Genomic DNA, 23321 nt, shown 5'->3' with positions numbered 1-23321 from the left:
TTGAGGAGTTTCTTTCATAATTGGCACTTCTGAAGGGCTTTGATAGCTATTTCTGATCCAAGAAGTTTTTTGAAGCTTGCTTTCTTCCTAGAAGATATCCATCAAAGTGATTTCAAGGATAAGTCATTTCTGGAATAGTTGGTGTTCACTTGATCTGCTTTTTTTCAAGTAACTACTTCATTGCCAAGCTTTTTTAATTTTTTTTTTTTTTTTTGGCTCTTTGGACCACACTCAACAGTTCTCAGGAATTACTCCTGGATCTGTGCTCAGAGATCAGTCCTGGTGGTACACAGGGGACCAGAGGGGATGCCAGGGATCAAACCTGGGTCGGTTGCATGAAAGGCAAGCGCTCTACCCGCTGTCCTATCGCTCTGGCCCCCAAACTATTCTCATGAAGGGGGTGGGGCATAGCCTTTGTTTTTGCAGATTCGCAGTTTAGTTTGGGCATTCTGAGGTGCACCGGGTGCACATGTCTGACCTTCTAGAGAAGTTCTACTGAGGGCAGGCTAGATTTCACTTCGGCCTCTGAGGGGATCCAACTTTTCACTCTTTCCACAGAGCTGCCTTTGGTGCAAACAGTAAAAAAGAAATACTCTTGCTAGTGCTTGTGCCTGTGCTCTGTCATGGTGCTCACGAACGGGGGTTCCTCAGGGTGCTCACACACGTCTCCTCAGAGGTTGCAGTTCAGCTCTGGTGTTAGCATGTTTTGGGGGTGTGGTGGGTGCATTTGGGCCACACTTGATCACAGTGCTCGGGAGCTCTTCCCGACCCTGTGCTCACATGTTGGTCCTGGCAATGGGGATCCCATGCAGGGCTATAAAGAGAACCAGGGGGCCTGGAATTTGCCTTGCACGCGGCAAAACTGGATTCAATCCCTGGCATCCAATATGGTCCCCCAGGCACCACCAGGAGTAATTCCTGAGTGCAGAGCTAGGAGTAACCCCTGAGCGTCGCTGGGTGTGACCCAAAAAATAAAATAATAATAATAATAATAATAATTAATAATAAAAGGGCTGGAGCGATAGCACAGCGGGTAGGGCGTTCGCCTTACAAGCGGCCAACATGGCCGACCCGAGTTCGATTCCTCCGCCCCTCTCGGAGAGCCCGGCAAGCTACCGAGAGTATTGGATATGCCAGACACAGTAACAACAAAGTCTCCAATGGAGACGTTACTGGGCCCGCTCGAGCAAATCGACGATCAACGGGAGGGCCTTTACCTTTACCTTTTAATAATAAAAAGGGAACCAGGTGCAGCTGGATGCAAGGTGGTGTAAGGTGTGCTCCTTAACACCCGTCCTGTCTCCCCAGCTCCTGAGGCATCTTCGTCTCTGGTGCTCACTCAGTTGCCTGGATGCAGGGTCCATACACTCAACTGTGACCTGGGGTCTCCGAGAGCAGAGCCTCAGGGCGGCCTGCATGGTGGGTGCCTGTGAGCAGCATGAAGACCCAGCTCCTGGCCTCACGGTCGAACTTTCAGTCCCCTCCACTCCCATCCTTGAAGCGCTTTTAGGATAATTCACAGTGGGGGCCCATTGTCCGTCCTCTTGAGCAGTTGACTGTTTTGCCCTATCTCCTGCCTGGAATGCAGTGAATGATGTCAAGCAGTTAATAGTGAGCACCTTTTAGGGGCCAGAGTGGTAGTACAGCAGTACGGCATTTGTCTTGCACATGGCCAACATGGGTTCCAACCCCGGCATCCCGTATGGTTTCCTGGAGCACCTGAGTGATGCCTGAGTGTAGAACCCCTGAGCATCGCTGGGTGTGTCCCAAGAAAGGGGGAAAAAAATAGTGAGCACCTTATAATGTGGAAGGGTTAAGGTAGTAAAAATATCTTCCAGGGTAGAGACGGAGAGTGCAGGGGTTAAGGTGTTTCCCTTAAGCTCCATGAGCCTGGGTCAAACCCCTGGTACCAATCACTGGCAGGGGTTGTGCTTGAAGATAGGCCCAGGAGTAGCCTCTGCGTCCTTCCTAAAAAAAATTTCCATACCCAGGAGGGTTAGGCTTTGGAGAGATGACCACCTTCAGAGGTAGTCGTACAGAGTTCTGGGGACCCTGCCTGGTGGTTTGTAAATGGTCTCTGTGTGTGTGTGTGTGTGTGTGTGTGTGTGGTGCGCTGTGTCTGTGTTAAGGCTGCAAAGGACTCTAGGACAGTGACTGCATGAACAGTGGTTCAGAGGAATCACTCTGGAAATGCAAGCTGCTGTGTTCCCTAAACATTCTAGCCAGAGCAGCCAACTGGCCACTGGCCGCTGTCCCTAACAGGGAGCCTGGCAGGGCAGCTGACAGCCCCAGCTTCCAGAGTGGGCCTCTGTCCTCTGACAGGTGTTTTCTTTCAGTTTGCTGTGGCCATCGGGCCTTTCGCCAGCTGTGGACACATTGTTCAATCCAGCCCGCTCAGGCTGTCGACCTTTCTGGGCTTCGCTGGTCGGAAACAAGAGATGTGGAAGTTTGATTTCATATCAAAACCCAGGCCCTGCTCTCTGCCCTGCTCCTCAGAGAGCCCGGGCGGCCAAACACAGCTGGAAACGTTTGTTGGGCTTAGATCTTTCCTCCTCTTAGTAAATTAGATTAGGGTGGTTCTGGAGTCTTCCACAGAGTTATTGTGACCTTGGACTTGCCCCCTGGCTGTTGGTTTGGGAGGGAGAAAGTCTTCTGATTTCTTCTGCTTATGTCTTTCTTGGACTCAAATGAAGTGTCTGTTCAGTTCTATCCCCTCTCTTTTTGCTTGTTCTTTGCACAGTGGGTACAGGCAACGCAATGAAGCAATGAAGCTTGCTTTCTTCCTACAAGATATCCATTAAAGTGATTTCAAGGAGAAGTCATTTCTAGAATAGCTGGTTCCCTTGATCTGCTTTTTAAAGTAACTATTTCATTGCCTGCGATAATAGTAGACATCCATGTCTTTTTCAACTATTATCTACTATTCAACTATTGTCTACTGTTATCGCAGTGCTATTTGCAGTACCTAAGATCTGAAACAACCCAAGCATCCAATAACAGATGCGTGGACAAGAAAATTTTAGTATATATGTGTGTGTGTGTGTGTGTATATATATATATATATATATATACATGTATATATATATATATAGTATATACGGCAGAGTCTGGCAAACTTCCTGTGTCATATTCAATATACCAAATACCAGTAACAATGATGGGTCTCATTCTCCTAATCCTGAAAGAGCATTGAAATGGCTCTTTTAAATCCTCAGGGCTAGGAAGAAGGAGACGTTACTGGTGCCTGCTCAAGGAAATCGATGAACAACAGGATGATTGTGATTGTGATCATGATTTCATTGCCAAACTCTTCTTTTTTGTTTTGTTTTTTGTTTTTTAGCTTTTTGCACCACACTCGGCAGTGCTCAGAAGTTACTCCTGGCTCTGTACTCAGGGATCAGTCCTGGTGGTGCATGGGGGATCATATGGGATGCCGAGGATCAACATGAGTAGTCAACCACGATTTCCAGCCTTCTTTGCTCTAGAGCGAGTCCCCCTTTCCCCACCCTCCCCATATCGCCGCTGTGTCCCTAATCTATCCACATGTTTATTAAGTTAGCTTAGTGCTCCTCCTCCATTGCCGTCTCTTAACTTCCAGAGAGAGTTTGGATCAGGAGACTATTTTCACATTGTCCTGGAATCTGCAACATGAGTCTTGGTCTTGGCTGAATCTGGCTTTTTTATTTATTTTTTTAAGGCAATCAATTCTTTTGCTTTTTTTTTTTTTTTTGCTTTTTTTGGGTCACACCCGGCGATGTACAGGAGTTACTCCTGGTTCATGCACTCAGGAATTACTCCTGGCGGTGCTCAGGGGACCATATGGGATGCTGGGATTCGAACCTAGGTTGGCTGCGTGCAAGGCAAATGCCCTATCCGCTGTGCTATTGCTCCAGCCCCCCCTAAGGCAATCAATTCTTGATTTTAATTTTGACTTTTCAGTGTACTGTGTGAAAGCTTGGTGGTCGTGGTATGCATACATACATGCATGAACACGTGCATGCATTTATGAATTAATCATCTAGCCTGAGATTCAGTGTCTTCATCTTTAAGAGAGAGTGCATTATCCGCCTGTGATCATGAAAATGCAAGCCACAGGGAGGTACTCTTACTCTGGCGAGAGGGCCTTATGTTAGAAAGATTGGGAACAACAGATATTATCAATGATATGGAGAAAAAAATATGAAGAAAAAACTGGTACACTGTGGGACTAAAAATTGGTGCTGCTTCTATGGAAACCAGTATGGAAAGCCCTTAGAACATAAAAAAGGAAATCCACATAATCTAGCACTGCCACTCCTGGGCATTTATCTGAAGGATATGAAAATACTATGAATATGGCTTTTATTAAAAAAAGGTAATTTTTTTTTTTTAGAGGGACTCGATGATAGTACAGTGGGTAGGGATTTGCCTTGTGTGTGCTGACCCGGGTTCAATCCCTGGCATCCTATATGGTTCCCCATGCCTGCCAGGAATAAGCCTTGAGCACTGCTAGATGTGGCCCCAAACAACAAAACCAGAAGCAGAAAGACCCTAGGCGTCATGATTAACAAAAGTGTCCGTAATAGAGTTTCAGGTATACAGTGTTTCAGCCCCAATCCCACCACCACTGTCTCCAGATTCCTTCTCACTCCTAAGCCTGCTGCCTTAACAGGCACTTTTTATTTATTTATTTTTAATTGAACCACTGTGAGATATTTAATAGGCACATTTTTGAGTTTAATCCATTTATCCTACCTCCCTTCCTCCCACCCACCCAGGACCTCAGACCTGGAGCCAAAGTTTTGTAAAAGCGTCAAAGGACCTTGATCAATGGTGCTGGGGAAACAGGGCCAGTGTCTCATGCCATGCACTAAAGTCAGCTCAGAATGGATGGATGATTTCCATGCTGGATCCCAAAATACAAAATCCATGGAAGAAAACAGGCTAAAAACATTCTGGTAGTCTTGCTGTCTTTGGAAGATTGACCCTAACTACAATAGAAATACACTAATAGATGGATTGCAATAAATAAGTTTCTGCACTGCAAAACCAAATCTCCCCCCGCACCAAAAAAAGGGCATTGAATTGAAGACTACTGAATGAGAGAAGGTATGCCACAAAATCTGAAAAAGGGGTAATGTTTACTGAATATAAAGTAAAAAGGGACTGGAGCAATAGCATAGCGGGTAGGGCATTTATCTTGCATGCGGCTGACCCCCAGCATCCCATATGGTCTCCCAAGCACCGCCAGGAATAATTCCTGAGTGCAGAGCCAGGAGTAACCTCTCTGCACTGTTGGATATGACCCAAAAAGAAAAAAAGACAAAAAAGGTACTCAGAAAATAGAATAGCATGAACATTAAAAAAATAATGGGGAAGGAATTGGAAAGATAAAAACAGGGTAAGGTGCTTGCTTTGCATGTGGCCAACCGCAGCACTGCCAAGTATTGTTCCCCTCCCCCCCCCCAAAGCATTGCCAAGATTGACCTAAAAACAGCCAGAAATAACCCTGGAGCACTGCTGAGTATGGCAAAAACAAAAGCCCTCCCCCCCCCCCCAACAAAACAAAATAGAACCCAAAACACCCAAAGCAGAAGCAAACGGGGGAGGGGATGGAGCTGAGCTGACACTTCACCAAAGAAAACGTAAAGCAGGGAACAGTGCCTATCATTTCTCTTTAGGGAAATGCAAATCAGAGTGAGAAAGATGTATGTCATAAAGTATGATAATATGTGTGATATGTAAGTATGATAAGAATGATAAAATACTTAAAATATGTATGTCAGAAAGGTCATAAGCCAGGGATGAAAGGAGTGTTGGGAAAAAAAAAGAGCCTCATTCACTGTTGATGAGCTCAGCCAGTTGAGCCTCAGTAGAAACTTTAAAAGATCTTTAAAAAGGTTAGAAATGGAGCTACTATATGACCCAGTAATTCCTAAGTAAGGGGCTATAGTGCAGGATTTTGTTTTGTTTTGTTTTTGGCCAAACCCAGCTGTGCTCAGGGCTTACTCCTGGCTCTGTGCTCAGGGATCACTTTTAGTGGGCTTTGGGGACTTTATGGGATGGCAAGGAATTGATTCCAGCTTGGCCACGTGCAAGGTCAGGGTCCTATCTGCTGGACTCATCGCTCCAGCTCTGGAGTGCAAGTTTTGCCCACTGGAGTCTGGGGTTGAGTCCTGGCACCACATGGTCCCCTGGCACTTCTGGTTGTAAGCCCATTAAATCAGGGCCGGGGAGAACATACAGAAAGTAAGGTGCTGGCCTTGCATGTGGCTATATTGCCACAGCCCCGTCTGAGTCCTCGCCAGTTCATATGGGTCATGTAGTGCCAAGAATCACTCTTGCTCACAGAGCCAAGAACAGCAGCCCCTGAGCACTTCTGGGTGTAGCTCCAAATCACCCGAACCCCATCTCAAAAAAAAAAAAAGTACATCTGCCCTGCTCCGTGACTTGGAGTGCTATTTGGAAATACCCACATGCCCAATGCTGGTTGAATAGATAAAGGAGATTTGGGGTGATTTCTCAGCGCTAGGAAAAAATGAAATCATGCCAAATGAGACAGCATGGAATTGGAGAATGTTATGCTGAGCAAAATAAATCAGGAGGGAAAAGAAATACCTCACTTCTGTGGGATACAGAGAAGCAAAGCAAGAGAACAGATAAAGCCAAAGAAAGCATTCCTCCTGTAGAAAGGAGGTTAATGGTGTGTGTGTGTGTGTGTGTGTGCGCGCGCGCGCGCATGTGCACATGTATGTGTAGAAAAGGATGCCAATGAATTGAGGTAGAGACATGTACTGAGGTCTGGTATGGTGTGGTAACATATTTTGAAGAGGTGAAATTGTTTCTGCAATCTTATAAACATTACTTCACTTAAAAAATATGGTCTCAATACATCAATATGATATACAAGGAAGTTCTGGAGTTTTAAAAAAACAGTGCAAGGCGGCAGAAGATACCAGTAGGTGATGGGTGTGTGTTTGTCCTTGTGCAATTTTTATTTCTTTTTGTTTTGGGGCCAGGGTTTACTCCTGCCTCTGTCTTCAGGGGTAACTTCTGGTGGGCTCAGGGGATTATATGGGATGGTGGGAATCCAATCAGGCCAGCCGCCTGCCAGACAAGATTCCTACCTGCTAAACTAACAGGTTCCTTCATTCCCCTCACCCCCTGCCTTTTTTTTTTTTTTAATAGGGAAGCAAGATAGTTTTATAGATGAAATTTGCTTAGAAAGACATGGGGGGGGGTGATGGAGTGAGTTAAAAATTGGAGTGATAGTACAGCGAGTAGGGCGTTTGTCTTGCATATGGCCAACCTGGGTTCAGTCTGCGGCATCTCATATGATCCAAGGAGTAATTTCTGAGTGCAGAGCCACAAGGAACCCCTGCACATTGCAGAGTGTGACCCAAAAACACCCCTTTCAAAAAAAAAAAGAAAAGAATAGAAAAAGAAAGACATGGGGGGAGAGAAAGAGTAATACCTGTTCAAGAGAACACAGGCAGGACCTGGAGCGATAGCATAGTGGGTAGGGCGTTTGCTTTGCATGTGGCTGACCCGGGTTCAATTCCCAGCATCCCATATGGTTCCCCCGAGCACCGCCAGGAGTAATTCCTGAGTGTAGAGCCAGGAGCAACCCCTGTGCATAGCCGGTTGTGACCCAAAAAGAAAAAAAAAGAAGAGCGGGAACACTGGTGTCTCTGAGTGAACAAAGCAACGGAAGGATTCATGTCCAAGGGAGAAGCCAGGCTTGAAAAAGCGAGCGCCTTGTGGAGTTTTGATGGCATGACAGCCTTCATGGAGGTGACGCTGTGGCAGGGAAGGGGAATTGTGAGTCGAGCAAAGGGCAGTGGGGAGGGGGGAGCTCGAAAAAGGGGTCAGGGTTCAGAGCTTGTGTTCTGCATGAGAAGGGCTGCTGGGCTGGGAGTGGAGGGCTGGGATTGGACTCTGTGGGTTGCTCCTGAGATGCGAAACAGGGGAATTTTTAACTCACAGGGAAGGACCCTGAGGTCACAGGCTCTGCCCCGGTCCATGATGAGACAGGTGCTAGTGAGGTGCTAGGGTCCTCTGAGCACCACCAGGAGTAATTCAGAGAATCATTGGCTGCCCGAGGCCCGTATGCCAGTATCATGCTATAAATATCCGTATGACCCTTGGCAGAAAAATAATTCCTTACCCCTGGTTTAGGTGGCATTATTATCCCTTTTGTTGACTGATGTGCAAAAGTCCCTAATAGCAATTTTGATTAAATTTTTAAAAATTGTATGTTAGGGTTGACAGTAGTGTTGACATTGTGGTCTCCATGTACATAGTTACCTCCACTACTAAAGAGCCCCAACCCCTGCCCATGTCCCCTACCATCCCCCTATTCCCCCCTCTAACCTGGTGCTCCCAGTGTGTTTTTCAGCACCCAGAATTGGCAGTCAGTTGATCTTATGTGCACACAGTTTGGATTCTTATTTTTTTATTTGGCTTTTTGGGTCACACCTGGCAATCCACAGAGGTGACTTCTGTCTCAGCACTCAGGAATTACTCCTGGTGGTGCTCGGAAGACCCTATGGGATGATTGGGATCGAACCCGGGTCAGTCGCATGCAAGGCAAACGACCTACCCACTGTACTATTGCTCCAGCCTCACAATTTGGATTTTGGTAGCAGCCAGGGATCAATCAGCCTTGGGAGAGGGCGGGTCTGTCTGTGGCTCTACGAGTCCTGAGTCAGGTGCCTCATCTTGGCTCTGCGGAGATGACTCAGTTGGATTTGAAGAGTGACTCCGCACTTCTCTGCCCTGAGTCAGTGACTGATAGCCTGCCCACTCCCGTTGCCATGGCAGCCCGAGGCCATCCTGGTCTCTTCCCTGCTGGCACAGTGTGCTCTGCCACGGACTCTCTCTGCTGGTTTGTTCGTCAGCTGAGAGCCAAGAGCCTTTGTGGATGTGAATGTCAAGAACGTCCTGTTCAGTCAGATACAAAGAGCCGGAGACGGCGAGAAGATGGAGCAGCTGGTGTGTAGTCTTAGGTAACATCTGAGAGAAAGGCTACCATTGGCTCAGGCCGAGACTCCAGGCAGAAGCAGAATGGCAAGAGAAAGCCGTTTTTGTGTGGTTTTGTTTTTTGGGGTGACACTGTGTCAGGCCAGGGTGAGGGCCCAACTCCTGGCTTGCTCAAGGGACCGTGCGGTGCCAGGGATTGAACTCCAGGCATCCCACATGCAAAGCATGCGCTCTAGCCCTTTGAGCCACCCCGGGCCTGGAAGGTGATGCTTCAAGTTTGAGCTGTTTGTGGAAGGTACATAATGGCTCATCTTGGAGATATGCAGATCTAAGAGGGGTATCATTTTGGATACTGTTCTTCATAAATGGCTCCACCAAATATATTCCAATGCCACTAATAGCTTATAGGAAGAATTTTAAGCCATAATGTAGCCCAATCTCTTTAAAATCCTTCTATATATCCCTACTTAGGAGTTATGCATTTCTTTTTTATTTATTTTTTGTTTGGGGGGCCCTATCCTGTGGTGCTCAAGGTTTACTCGGGCACTCAGGGATCACTCCTGGTGGGGCTCAGAAGACCATATGGGGTTCTGGGGATCAAACCCCAGTTGGCCGCAAGCAAGAACAACATTTTACTCACTGTTCTGTTTCTATGGCCCCACTTACTTCCTTTTTTTCTATTTGTAATGACTAGTCCTAGTTTCCTTTTGATGGTACCTGGATTCAAACCCGGGGCCTCCGACGTGCAGAGCAAGTGTCTACCACTGAACCATGTATATCTGTGGTCCCAGCCCGAAGCCCAGGGGATAGAATGAATGTGATCAATAATGCCTTGCCCGTGCCAAGGATGGGGTTAAGGTAAACTGTTATGCTTTCCTCTTCAGGTATTTATTCTCTTCCCAAATGAGTTATTTCTTATTTTTAGCTTTTTTTTTTCTTCTTTGGGTCATACCCAGCAATGCACAGAGGTTACTCCTGGCTTTGCACTCAGGAATTACTCCTGGTGTTGCTCAGGGGACTATATGGGATGCCAGGGATCGAACGCAGGCCAGCCACGTGCAAGGCAAACGCCCTACTCACTGTACTATCACTCCGGCCCCCTTATTTAACTTTTTTTTTAATTGTTGTTATTTTTTGTTTGTTTTTGGCCCATACCCAGAAGTGTTCAGGACTTATTCCGGGCTCTGTACTCGGGGATTAAGCCTGGGTCAGCACCTTACCCTCTGTACTGTCGTACTGTCCTCTAGGGGAGCAAGTTCTTCAGGGTGAGGTAGGTGGAGAGGCTACATGAATTCAGGGTGAGGCAGGGTGAATGCTTCTTGAACTAGTCCCCCAGTAATCTCATTCTGTGTGATGTTTTTACGAAAATGTAATTGACCTGTCAAGAATGTGCTTCTTAATGATTCATTAGCAGAGTTCCCTGGAGTGCAGACAACTTCATCATCTTTATTATTTAAAAAAAATAAAAAGTCCTGATCGGTTCTATTAAAACCAACTTTGAATTCAACATGTAAAAAATTAGGGGCCCGGGAGATAGCTCTGTGGTTTGGGGGCCGGGCTGTGCAAGCAAGAAGCCTTGAGCACCCCTGAGCACAGAGCCCGGAGTCTACCTTGAGCACTATCGGCTGTATCTTTAACTCCCCTTCTCCCTGCTTAATTATTTTAAATTAAGATTAGAAGCATTTCTCAGGAAAAAAAGTTAATTTCCATCTTCTTATAAACATGGCCATTCACTGATGATACTGACTTGCTTTCACAGCTGTGCCCACAAGGCACCATCTGCTTCCGGTGAGGTTTGGAAAAATAAAGATGGGTGATTGTTTGTATGACCCAGTACTCTCTCTTCAAGTCCGGGGGACCTTTCTCTTTCAGTCTCTGAGGAGAGTGTTTGTGCTTCTTCTTCCTTTCGCTCCACTCACCAGGAACCCTCTAGATAAGCACATTTTCCTCATCACCAGAATCTGGGGGCTGAGAGAGGAGGGCAGGGATGGAACCCGTTGGCGCTGGGCATGGGGGGATTTGAGCTCCGTTCCCAATACTGCCCCCATAAAGGGAAAGAAAGTTTTGGGAGGTTTCACCAGCCCTTTGCTAAACCCCAGCTTTGTTTTTTTTCACTCTGATTTTCTAGTGAAAATCTAGAAAACCTATGTATGCATAATGAACTTTTTCTTGCACTTTTATTCCTGTCTCTTTTGTTGTTGTTTTCGTTTTGGGGCCATACCCAGCGATGCTCAGGAGTTACTCCTGGCGGAGGTTGCGGGGACTTACAGGATGCTGGGAATTGAACCCAGGTTGGCCGCGTGCAAGGCAAACACCCTCCCCGCTGTACTGTCACTTGGGCCCTCCTGTTCTGTTTGATCTCCGAGGGTTGCTCTGATAACTTGTTGTTTCCCCCTGGTAATTCTTGAGGGGGACAAGTATGAGAGCCCACCACTGCCTTGAGGGAAGCCAGTATTTAGAAAATCCCTCGAGAAGCATCTGCCCAAGTCTTCCCTGCCCCAGCAAGGTAGGGCTTGTGGGCAGCTTGGTGAGTGTCTCTCCCATCTCTTTCTCAGAAGTTGGTGACATGGCCAAGCAGTACATCGAGAAGGGGCTTCTGGTTCCGGACCACGTGATCACACGCCTCATGATGCTGGAGCTGGAGAACCGGCGTGGCGAGCACTGGCTGCTGGATGGTGAGTCGGGCCGGCACATTCCTAGTGACTGCACTGAGACTGCCCAATGCCATTTCTGCCAGGCTCTTTGGCATTTTTGTGTGTGTGGGGGGGGGGGAGGGAATGAGTCACTCACAGCAATGCTCAGGAGTTACTCCTGGCTCTGCACTCAGGAATTACTCCTGATGGGCATATGGGATGCTGGGAATGGAACCTGGGTGGGGCATGCCCAAGGCAGACATTCTACCTGCTGCGTTATTGCTCTGGCCCCTCTTGGGCATTTCTGTAGACAGGTTTTGAATTTTACAGTACAGTAGAAGCCCATCATAACAATTCTGCAACAAGCACTATAATGACTCTTATTTATTTATTTGATTGTTTATTTATTTTTGCTTTTTGGGTCACATCCAGAGATGCTCAGGGATTACTTCTATCTCTGCGATCAGGAATTATTCCTGGTAGTGCTCAGGGGACCATATGGGATGCTGGGAATCGAACCCAGGTTTACTGCGTGCAAGGCAAATGCCCTACCTGCTGCGCTATTGCTCCAGCCCCTGGAATAACTCTTGGTGTTGTTCCTTCCTCCTGATCACCATGCCAAGAACTTTGGGCCTAAGCAGATTGCACAGAAATTCCCCCCAAGTCACTGTATGCCTGACTTATCTCACAGCAGGAGTTCTTGGATTCCTAAGATTATGAGATATGGGAAGAAATATATTTTTACGGATATATTTATATACATATTTATATACATATATATGTATATATCTCACCCTCACGGCAAAGTCTGGCAAGATGCCTGTGACGTACTTGATATGCTAAACACAGTAACGACAAAGTCTCACAATGGAGATGTTACTGGGCTCGCTCGAGGAAAATCGATGAACAACAGGAGGACAGTGATACATGTATATATATATACACACAAGACTGAACCTTTAACAACATGTTAGTGATCTCTTATAGAAGGGCTTAATGCCCCTGGTTGAAATACAGCAATCTTCACACACTTTCCCCTAAGGAAAGTATTTTTTAATTTTTATTTATTTATTTATCTTTTTGCTTTTTGGATCACACCTGGCGATGCACAGGGGTTACTCCTGGCTCTGCACTCAGGAGTTACTCCTGGTGGTGCTCAGTGGACCATATGGGATGCTGGGAATTGAACCCGGGCTGGCCGCGTGCAAGGCAAACGCCCTACCCACTGTGCTATCTCTCCAGCCCCAAAGGAAAGTATTTTGGATCATTGGAGCGATAGCACAGCAGGTAGGGTGTTTGTCTTGCACACAGCCGACCGGGTTAGATTCCTCTGCCCCTCTCGGAGAGCCTGGCAAGCTGAGAGTTTCTCACCCGAATAGCAGAGTCTGGCAGGCTCCCTGTGGCATATTTGAGATGCCAAAAGCGTCTCACAATGGAGACGTTACTGGTGCCCGCTCAAGCAAATCGATGAACAATGGGAGGACAGTGCTACAATGCTACAGTTAGAGATTTATTCATAACAAACAATACAAAGAAATTATTTCAGTTCTGCTTTGGGGCAGGGGTTGGGGTTCGGGATGAAGACGCCTGAAATATGGTGGTGGGATTGGTGTTTGAATAATCGAATATTGTGAACTACTTTATAAAAGTTAAAAAAAAAGACAGATGGGAAACCGTGTCACCATGCTTTTCACTGGCTTGATTTGCAGACATTGAAAATCTAGAAATCTCTTATTGAGATTGTAGGAAATTAGTTGGTGCTTGCAAGCACCCCTCTCCACTATACCATTGCTGCAGCCCCTAAGTAACCTTTATTGAGTTGGGTGGCTTATTATACAATTAGGGTTATATTTTCTGGGTATATGGTGCCAGGGATTGGCCCAGCTTCTTATCCATGTGAGGCTCTACGTCTATGTAATCTATTTCCTAACTGCTCCCCCAGTCCTGTGAGCGGGACAGGGACTTAGGCTGAGTGCAGGCTTTTGGTGTGGGGGGCCCAGGTTCAGCCCAGAGCACTACCAGGAAGGAGTAACCCCCAAGCACCACTTTTACTACTCAGAATTTTTTTCCTTTTTTTCTTTTTTGGGTGGGGATCACACCCAGCGATGCACAGGGGTTACTCCTGGCTCTGTACTCAGGAATTCCCCCTGGCGGTGCTCAGGGGACCATATGGGATGCTGGGAATTGAACCCTGGTCAGCTGCGTGCAAGGCAAACACTGTGCTCCAGCCCCAACTCAGAATTTTTAATGTCTCACCTGATGCTTTTTTTTTCCCTTTGGGTTTTGGGCCACACCTGGCAGTGCTCAGAGCTTCCTCCTGGCTCTTAATTCAGGAATCACTCCTGGCAGTGCTCAGGGGGGCCATATGGGATGCTGGGGATTGAACCTGGGTCTGCCCCCCACCCCCCCGGGCGAGGCTAGCACCCTAGCTGCTGTACTGTTGTCTGTCCCCCACCTGGCCACTGTAAAGGATAGGCAATTCCCGACTTGTCTGAGGCTAGCAAATACCAAGGCCATTTGTTTCAACTTCCTGGCTCCAGTTTCCCAGAGGAACATGAGACATAGTACATTATGTAAGCTAAAGAAAAAAATCATTTTGCAATGGAAGACAAAGTTTGTTACAGGCCAGTTACAGTCCCTATACTTTGTGGTCTTACACAGCTGTAAATTATTCTGTAAATTATTAAGCGTGTTTTTGTTTCAGTGGGCCCCTGAGACGCTTACTTGGCAGGAATGAGGCAAATGGGCCCCACCTGGGGGTTCTTGGGGGCTACTCCCAGTATGGTGCTCAGGGTTGCTTCTGGCAGTGCTTGGGTGACTAGGTGAACAGATCAAACCTGGGTTCCCCCATACAAATTCTGAATGTTAGCTCTGTTGTGGTTTCCCCAGCCCCCCCCCCCCCATATTTCCTTATAATAAGTAATAAGAAACTAAAAATTTGTACTGGACAAAGTAGAAGATTCTTGTATCTTTTATTTTTTTTTACTAAGTTTCAGGTTTTGGTCAACGCCCCAGTGAGATTCAGGACTTATTCTGTGTTTTTTTGGGGTTTTTTTTTTTTTTTTTTTTTTTTTTTTTTTTGCTTTTTGGGTCACACCCAGCAACGCACAGGGGCCACTCCTGGCTCTCCACTCAGGAATTTCCCCTGGCGGTGCTCAGTGGACCACATGGGATGTTAGGAATCAAACCTGGGTCGGCTGCATGCAAGGCAAACTCCCTACCTGCTGTACTATTGATTGCTCCAGCCCCCACTTGTTTCTGCACTCAAGGATCCTTTTTAGCGGTGTTCAGGGGATCATGGGATGTGGGGGATTGAACTGTGTAGGCCATATGAAAGGCCAGCATCTAAGCTGTGATTTCACAAAATAATATGAGGTTCTGTGGCAACTGCGGGAAGGGGTCGTTGGCCCAGAGCTGCCTCCCATCCTCCCCAGGCCTCCCAGCAGAGAGACAGAGAGATGGAGGACCACAGTCTGATGGTGAAAATGGCCCCTTTAATGCAGAGCTGCTAGCATACTTTTTAAAAATTTTTTTATAATTTTATTTATTGAATCACCATGAGAGCAGTTACAGAGCTTTCAGGTTTAAGTCTCGGTCATACAATGAGACACCCGTACCTTCACCAGTGCCCATTCTCCACCCCCAACAACCCCAGTGTACCCCCATCCCACACCCTCCCCCTACCTGGGGGGCAGATGATTTCCACATTACTCTCTCTCTACTTTGATCACATTCAATATTTTGACACCAGACCGACCATTATTATTTGGGATTTTACCCCAACACTCAGATCTGCTGAAAAGGCAACAGTAGACAATTTGTTTTCTATTGCTGGTTATGAATGACATATGATGTTGTACAGCTACAGTAGTGACTGCGCGATTTTGAAATTCCGAAATTTTAACAATTAAATCCAGAGGAATTTCAGCCAAAAGCCCCTGGGTTTCGAGATTTATTTCTGAGTCTCTGGGATATTGGCCATTAAGCAGCTTGATTAGGAGCCAAATAGGCCGTTCGTGGGTGGTGACTCGGGGTCTTGTTGGGATGGGGAGGAAAGGGCCAGCTCCACCCCCATCCCGTGAGGCCCGGCGTGTCATCACTGAGGGCCCAAACCTGACTATCCAATGGCCTCTGGCGGATGGTGGCCACCTAGCCACTAAGGGAGAGCAGGTGGAGGGGCAGCACCCTTTCCTCCGTGGGGTGGCCCGGCGACAGTAACCTACTGCAGGATCTGTATGCATTTCTGCCAAAAGCTGCTGGGTTTCGAGATTCGTTTCTCAGTCTCTGGGATCATGGCCATTAAGCAGCTTGATCAGGAGCCAAATAGGCTGTTCGTGGATGGTGACTTGGGGTCTTGTTGAGATGGGGAGGAAAGGGCTGGCTCCACCCCAACCCGTAAGGCCCCACATGTCTCATCACTGCGGGCGCAAATCTCACTGTCCAATGGCCTCTGGAAGATGGTAGGCACCAGGCCGCCAAGGGGGAGCAGGCGGAGGGACAGCAACCTTTTCCTCCTGGGGTGGCCCGGCGACAGTAACCTACTGCGCTGTCCAGATGCATTTCTTCCAAAAGCTGTTGGGTTTCGAGATTTGTTTCTGAGACTCTGGGATCATGGCCGTTAAGCAGTTCGATCAGGAACCAGAGAGGCCATAGCTGAGCCGGAGGTGGTTTGTGGGTGTGTCTCCCACATACCTAACTTTTGGACGTTTACTTTCTTGGTAAACTCTGCACCAAGTTTTTGGCGTCTGGCCAAAGGCACGGCAGCAATTTTGGGGTATCTGGAAGTCTTGAAGATGCCATCAGGCTGCTGATGCACTCGCCTCACAGGTACAGATTGACCTGCTGGGGGCACCATACCCTCAGCTGCTAGAATATTTATAGAACATCTGAGGGGGGTTGAGGCCCCGAGGTGTGATTGATCATTTACATAGAAAAAGCATCTGAAAGTTTACATAGATCATTTACATAGATAAATGCTAGGAACACAGCATTAACACTCTATGTTTAACTGAAGAACATTGCTCTATAGTAAAATATAAATAAGCTATAGGGGAAATAGAAAAATAGGTACAAATATGCAGCACTTAAGATACAAATCACTGCATAGTCCAGAATAACCAGAAAGTTTTGACTTATAAGTAATTAAGCCTGACTCTGGAGCTGTGACAGTGAGAATTAAAACTTTAAGTCAGGGATGCTGGCAAGAACACAGAAAGCTTCTCTGGGAGGAGAAAAAGGGACAATTCACTGATAAAGCCTAAAACATTAGGGATATTAACCCTAATATCCAACACTAGCCACTGTGTACTGTCGCTCTGGCCCCTCTTGTGTTCTTTTTCTTTTTCCTTTGGTTTTGTGCCATATCTGACTGGCTTCTAACTCTGCACTCAGGGATCACTTGGTAGTGCTTGGAGGACCATACCAAATGCCAGGGATTGAATCCAGGTCAGCCATGTGCAAGGCAAGCACCTTCCTGCTGTATTATTGCTCTGGCCCCACCCTTTAAAAATTTTGAAAAAAAATGTGTTTTGGCTTTTAGGCCACATCTCTTAGTGCTGGGGAGGGCTAGTCCTGATTCTTCACATGAGGCTAAGTTTGGGTTGCTGCCTGCCACTGCTCAGGGATCCTAAGGTGCTGGGAATTGAACCTGAGTTCTATACTACCCAGCCACAGCTGTGTGTCTTTTTTCTAAGGAAAATATTATCTGTGTCTTCTGAATTTCTTAGCTCCTTCTAACTTCCACACAGTTTTCAGGGAACAGTATAATTTCTCCAGATATGCTCCACAATCAGTTCCAAAAAAGAAATGCGCCCCCCCCCCGCACCACATAGATGGCATTTGGCATGGACTGGCCCTGCCTCTACCAAGCAGGAATTGCCTTCCTTTGAGTTGTGGTAGGGAGCACTGGAGAGCCAGCTCAGAGAGAAGAGCTAGGGGGCTGGGTCAAGAAAAGGAAACAGGGGCTGGAGCAATAGCACGGTGGGTAGGGCATTTGCCTTGCATGCGGCTGACCCGGGTTCAATTCCCAGCATCCCATATGGTCCACCGAGGACCACCAAGTGTGATTCCTGAGTGCAGAGCCCGGGTAACCCCTGTGCATTGCCTTGTGTGAACCAAAAAGCTTATAAAAAAGGGGGGAAGGCAACAAGAGTAATGAAAAGCAAGACCAATCAAATGGATGACTGTAGTCAGCTTGCTCTTTCATTGGTCTGTTTGATTTTGGACCCCACCTGGCCATGCATGCTGGGGGGATGGGGAGGGCTACTCCCAGTTCTCTGCCCCAGGGCTGTTTCTGTTGGTGGTTAGAGGACCCTGCAGTGCCAGGGATCAAACCCAAAAGCCTTCTGCCTGCAATACATAAGGTCAGCCTTGTCTTTTATTTTGTTAAGGACTTTAATTTTGTTTGTTTTTCTTTTTAGTTTATGGGCCACACCCAGCAATGCTCAGGGGTAACCTGGTTCTGCACTCAGGAATTAATCCTGGAGGTGCTCTGGGGACCCTATGGGATGCCAGGGATCGAACCCAGGTCAGCCTTATGCTAGGGAAGCACCCTCCCCTGTGTAATATCCCCCCGCTCCCCGCCAGCCCCTAAGGGCTATTTAAGTAGGAGTTTTGTTTTTGTTATATGTGCAAGTCCACAAAACCAAGTGAATAGTTTTTCTTTTTAAAATTTTTTTTATTTGTGGTGGTGGTGGTGGTGTGTGTGGGGGGTGATGCCTGTATACAGCGTTTAAAAATAACTTGAGAGAAATATTTCGCCAGGCCAAGTTGAAAGGCCCGTTCAGTGTGGGAGGGTTTTGCGAAGCGTCTCTGCTCTGCCGTGGCCGGGCTTTCTGTCTCGGGGGTGAATGAGCTCTTTGACATCACTGGCCTGTTTTTAGTCAAGTGCGTCAGTCTCCAAACTGATTTCGTTTGTATGTGCCTCTTTGAACGCCCATCTGGTCACTTTTTCAGAGGCTCGTTTTCTTTAAAGCTCTGGAGCAAATCCATTTGGCAGCGAGAGAGAGGTGTCTGCAGCAAATTAAATGGGCAAGTTACGTTGAAGCCCACCAGGCGCAGTGAGCGACAACTGTAAGACAGAAGACTCAACTAGCTTCTAACAGCCCGGTCAAAGCTCAGTCAGTGACTTTAGTAACGAACACTAGAGAGTAAATTATCTTGTACCTGCTTAGGGGGCAGGCTAGGTAACTGAGGGCCTTGGTGGAGGGAACGTCACTCTGAGGGTTGGATTGGTGTTGGAACACTGAATGCCTGAAACGACTGCATTATGAAAAACTTTGTGAATCATGGCATTTTTAAATAAAGCTTTGACTGTTACAAAAGAGAAAGGAGGGGCTGGAGCGATAGCACAGCAGGTAGGGAGTTTGCCTTGCACGCAGCCAACCCAAGTTCGATCCCCAGCATCCCATACGGTCCCATAAGCACCGCCAGGAGTAACTCCTGAGTGCAGAGTCAGGGGTGACCCAAAAAGAAAAAAGAAGAAAGGGGGGGGGCTTGATAGGCCTAGTTTTGCTTGTGGCATTTCTCTCTTCTCTTCCTGGGCCCGTGCTCTGCACAGGATATGCCTGGTGAGTGTATAAAAGGTGGTTGAGTGGAGAAGGTCACGACAAGAGTTCTGATGACAGGTTGACTCATCCTCCTGGTCCATATGGCTCTCGGGCAGCATCATGCAAATGGTGGGTGGAAATCGTGCTGGCAGTGCAAGCCAAGGAACTCCAAGGAGGCGGGGGGCCGTGACAGAGGGGCTGGGATGCTGGGCGAAATCCAGGAAACTTCTTAGGGTGCACTCCTGGCTCTGAGCTCCAGGATCACCCCCTGGATGCTCAGGGCATAAAAACCTGGGTCAGCCGTGTGCAAGCCAAGTGCCCCACTCACTGTCCTCTCTGTTCCCTCGTACCTTCTGAATCACATCTTGTAGGAGTGCCAGGCCCGGTTGCTGGTTCCAAAGAGGGGGCGCGTTTGGGGAGCCCACGGTCTGATTCCTGTCACTGTGGAGTCTTCCCCAAGCACCTCAGGATGTACACCCTGGCCCCTTTTGCCCTGGTACTGAAGACTTTTTTTTTTCCTGCTGTCTGTGAATATAGAGTATATTTCAAGAATAAAATATAGAATGGGTTTGTTGGGCCAGAGAGATAGTAGAGAGGGTAGGGTCTTGCACGTGCTCAACCCAGGTTCAATCCCTAGCACCCCAGATGGTCCCCTAAACCCTCCAGGAGTGATCTGAGTGCAGAGGCAGAAGTAATCTCAGACCAGAAGAACTGCCAGGTATAGCGTTGCATGTGCTGCCCACTAAGGAATGAGTTTATTTATTTTCTTTTTGGGTTATACCCAGCAACACTCAGGGGTTACTCCTGGCTCTGTACTCAGGAATCACTCCTGGGGGACCCTATGGTATGCTGGGGATTCAACCCTGATAAACTGAGTGCAAGGCAAACACTCTACCCACTGTACTATTGCTCTGAACCTGAATGGGTATGCTTATTTATTTATTTATTTATATTTTTGGTTCACACCCAGCAATACACAGGGGTGACTCCTGGCTCTGCACTCAGGAACCACTCCTGGCGGTGCTCGGGGAACCATATGGGACGCTGGGAATCGAACCTGGGTTGGCTGCGTGCAAGACAAACGCCCTCCCCATTGTGCTATTGCTTGCTGAAACATTGAATGGGTGTATTTAGAACAGTGGTAGAGATCCTTTTTACTGCCAAGGACAGTTTGAATATTTATAACATCACGGGTGGACCATGAAAAGCTTCTGTGCCTGCCTTATAGACCAGGGCCAGCTCACGTGATCTCTTGGGCCGTCTGTGGCCCCCAGGTCTTGATTTAGAAGGTAACTGAAGACATTCTCTTCTGGGGAAAATAACCTCAGGCCAGAGAAAAGTACATTTGACATGATGCTTGCTTGGCATGTGGCCGACCTGGGTTCTAACCCCAACACCACACACCATGGTTCCCTGAGCCTTCACCAGGAGTGATTTCTGAGTGTGGAGCCCAGTGCAAGCCCTGAGCACCGGCAGGGGTGCTCCCCCCCTCCCCTCCCCACAACCCCCATCAGCTTCTATGTGTAAATGTATGTTCATGTGTGTAGAAGGTACTAGTGTTCATTTATCTTCAGTTCTTTCATCCTGAAAAGTACCATCCTTACAGGGGCTGGAGTGATAGCACAGCGGGTAGGGCGTTTGCCTTGCACGAGGCCCGACCTGGGTTTGATTCCAGCATCTCATAAGGTCCCCTGAGCACTGTCAGGTGTAATTCCTGAGTGCGTGAGCCAGGAGTAACCCCTGTGTATCGCCTGGTGTGACCCAAAATGGGGGGGAAAAACCCATCCTACAGTCTTAGATCTTTGTTTATTCACGAGAATTCCACTCAGTGTTACCTGGAGTGGAAGGTCTGAAGCAGGTGAGTGATTCCTATCAAGTAGAGAGCGAGGACCAGGGAGGCAAGGGAGGGCTGGAGCACTGTGGTTCCATCTCCCGTGACACCTGCCTGAGGCTGGCCTGTGGTAGATTTGTTTCCTCTGTGTCAAGACTATTATTTAAGGAATTCATTTATTTGGATTGAAGTCCTTAAATGGATATTGTTTTGTTCCTTTTCTTTGTGGGCATGTTATCATTATTATTAGATTTGGTATTTTTGTAAAGTAGAGTTTGATACTGTGTCTTCCTATTTTTGGAGAGACTGATAATTTGTTGCGTTGGTATGACTGAAAAGTGATTTTTCTTTTAATATATAGCTAGAGAGTCCTTTCAGTCTTTTCTGGGTTGGTGCATCTTTGTGTTCTAAAATAGACTTGATTTTTCAGTTTCATCATCTCCTTGGAAAAGGCAAGTACAAATCCTGAGACCTGTGATAGATGGCACTCTGCGACATGATTGCTGAGCGTTTGAATGTTTTTAAATGGATGGGTGTATGTGGACATATTTTCACCCAACTGTATGTGGGGAGAGAACATAAGGCTGATGGGGGTGGCAGAAGATGGCCCTGAGAAATCTGGTCTGTATCCACTTTCATTGAGACCAGGGAACAGTGTTTTGACAACAGAACAGTCAGGCAGAGTCCAGAGGCTAAGACCACTCAGAGGAGTCAGATGATGACGTTGTTTCATTGTTGGCTGACTAGCATACTCCCAACTTCTGTTACACTTGATCCGAAGTACATAATCTGTTTAGACCTTATATATAGCTGCGGATGGCGTGGAAACTGTGGTAGCTCATTGGTTGATTGTCTTGAGTGATTATGTCTTTGTTCTGGTTCTAAGAAGTCTGGGTCTGTGCTGGAACTGCTCAGAACTACACTGAACTGGGCAGGACCTCCCCCAGTGGCCACCTGTTAGCTAGTAGTGATTTTCATTCAGCCTCCACGTGGCAGGTAAGGTTGGCTTTGACTTTTGTGATTCAAATCTGATAGAAGTTTTGGTTTGGGGGCCACACCTGGCTGTGTTCAGGGTCTCCTCCAGGCTCTGTTAAGGGATTACTCCTGGTCGTGCTTGAGGGACCATATGGAATGCCAGGGATTGAACCTAGATCAGCCATGAGCAGGGAATGCACCTGACTGGCTATGCTTTTCTCTCCAGCCCCACAAAGCCTGGTTTTTATTATTATTATTTATTAATTTATTTTTCTTTTTGGGTCACACCTGGCGATGCACAGGGGTTACTCCTGGCTCCGTACTCAGGAATTACTCCTGGTGGTGCTCGGGGGACCATATGGGATGCTGGGAATCGAACCCGGGTCAGCCATGTGCAAGGCAAATGCCCTACCTGCTGAGCTATTGCCCAAAGCCTGGCTTTTAGTATCTGACTTTTCCTGCAATTTGTGTCCTTAGGGTCAGTATGAGCTCAGAGTATCTGGTAAAAATCATGCACCTCTCCTTCTGTTGCTTGGTTCTTTTCTGAGGTGCTGCCCTTTTTCATCTGCTTCTGGTGAGTTTCTCGTAGCTAGACCTGCCTGTGGCCTTGGATGGGGAGTAATGTTTATGCAGTTGACAGGTTTTTTTGTTTTTTTTTGTTGTTGTTGCTTTTTTTGGGTCACACCCGGCAATGCACAGAGGTTAGTCCTGGCTCTGCACTCAGGAGTTACTCCTGGCGGTGCTCAGGGGACCATATGGGATGCTGGGAATCGAACCCGGGTCGGCCGCGTGCAAGGCAAACGCCCTACCCGCTGTGCTATAGCTCCAGCCCCATCAGTTGACAGTTTTGACGTTTGTCTCCTGCTTCCAGAGAGTGCCGGGGCTTAACATGGAGGCATTGAGGGCCATGTGGAAAACACAGGCATATGGACATTTGAACACACTCTGGAAAAAATTGGTTCAGAGATCAGAACCAAATTGAATATTATATGTGTTTTATTTGTCTCTGTGATCTCAGCACGGGTCCCTCTGGGAGAAGGAATTGGATACTTTTGACTTTACAATCCAGGAAAAGCAAATCCTGCACTGAGTAACTGCAGTCTTGGACCATAGAGAGGGTAAAAGGTGACAGAAAGGAGAAAGGGACTATTTTAGGGGCTTAGGGAGGCAGCGCTTAGGAAAGTATCCTGGAAGGGGGGACACCAAGAACATTCGAGACAAGGGAAATGCAGAAGTGTAGATAGATTAAACAGCACGGTGTGTTTTGGAAGCCCCCAATGTCGAAATAAGTAGGTGTTTTGGAACCAAAAATAGGAGCAGTGGAGGGTGGAAATGTGGTTGGGGGCAAAGTTTAAATCAGGGAGTTAAATAAGC

General features: G+C 47.3%; 1 protein-coding gene across 1 annotated transcript in view; it reads left to right on the top strand.

The window, feature by feature from the left end:
• AK4 (adenylate kinase 4) overlaps nt 1-23321 on the top strand; it is a 76475-nt gene that overhangs the window by 39379 nt on the left and 13775 nt on the right. Inside the window, exon 2 of the mRNA XM_056122391.1 lies at nt 11517-11636. Coding sequence (XP_055978366.1) covers nt 11517-11636 — 120 coding nt within the window. The remainder of the gene's footprint in view (nt 1-11516; nt 11637-23321) is intronic.

This window comes from Sorex fumeus, unplaced genomic scaffold (assembly GCF_029834395.1).
Source record: "Sorex fumeus unplaced genomic scaffold, SorFum_2.1 ptg000045l, whole genome shotgun sequence".
In the NCBI taxonomy this organism is placed as follows: domain Eukaryota; kingdom Metazoa; phylum Chordata; class Mammalia; order Eulipotyphla; family Soricidae; genus Sorex; species Sorex fumeus.
This window is presented reverse-complemented; position numbering and strand designations above follow the sequence as displayed.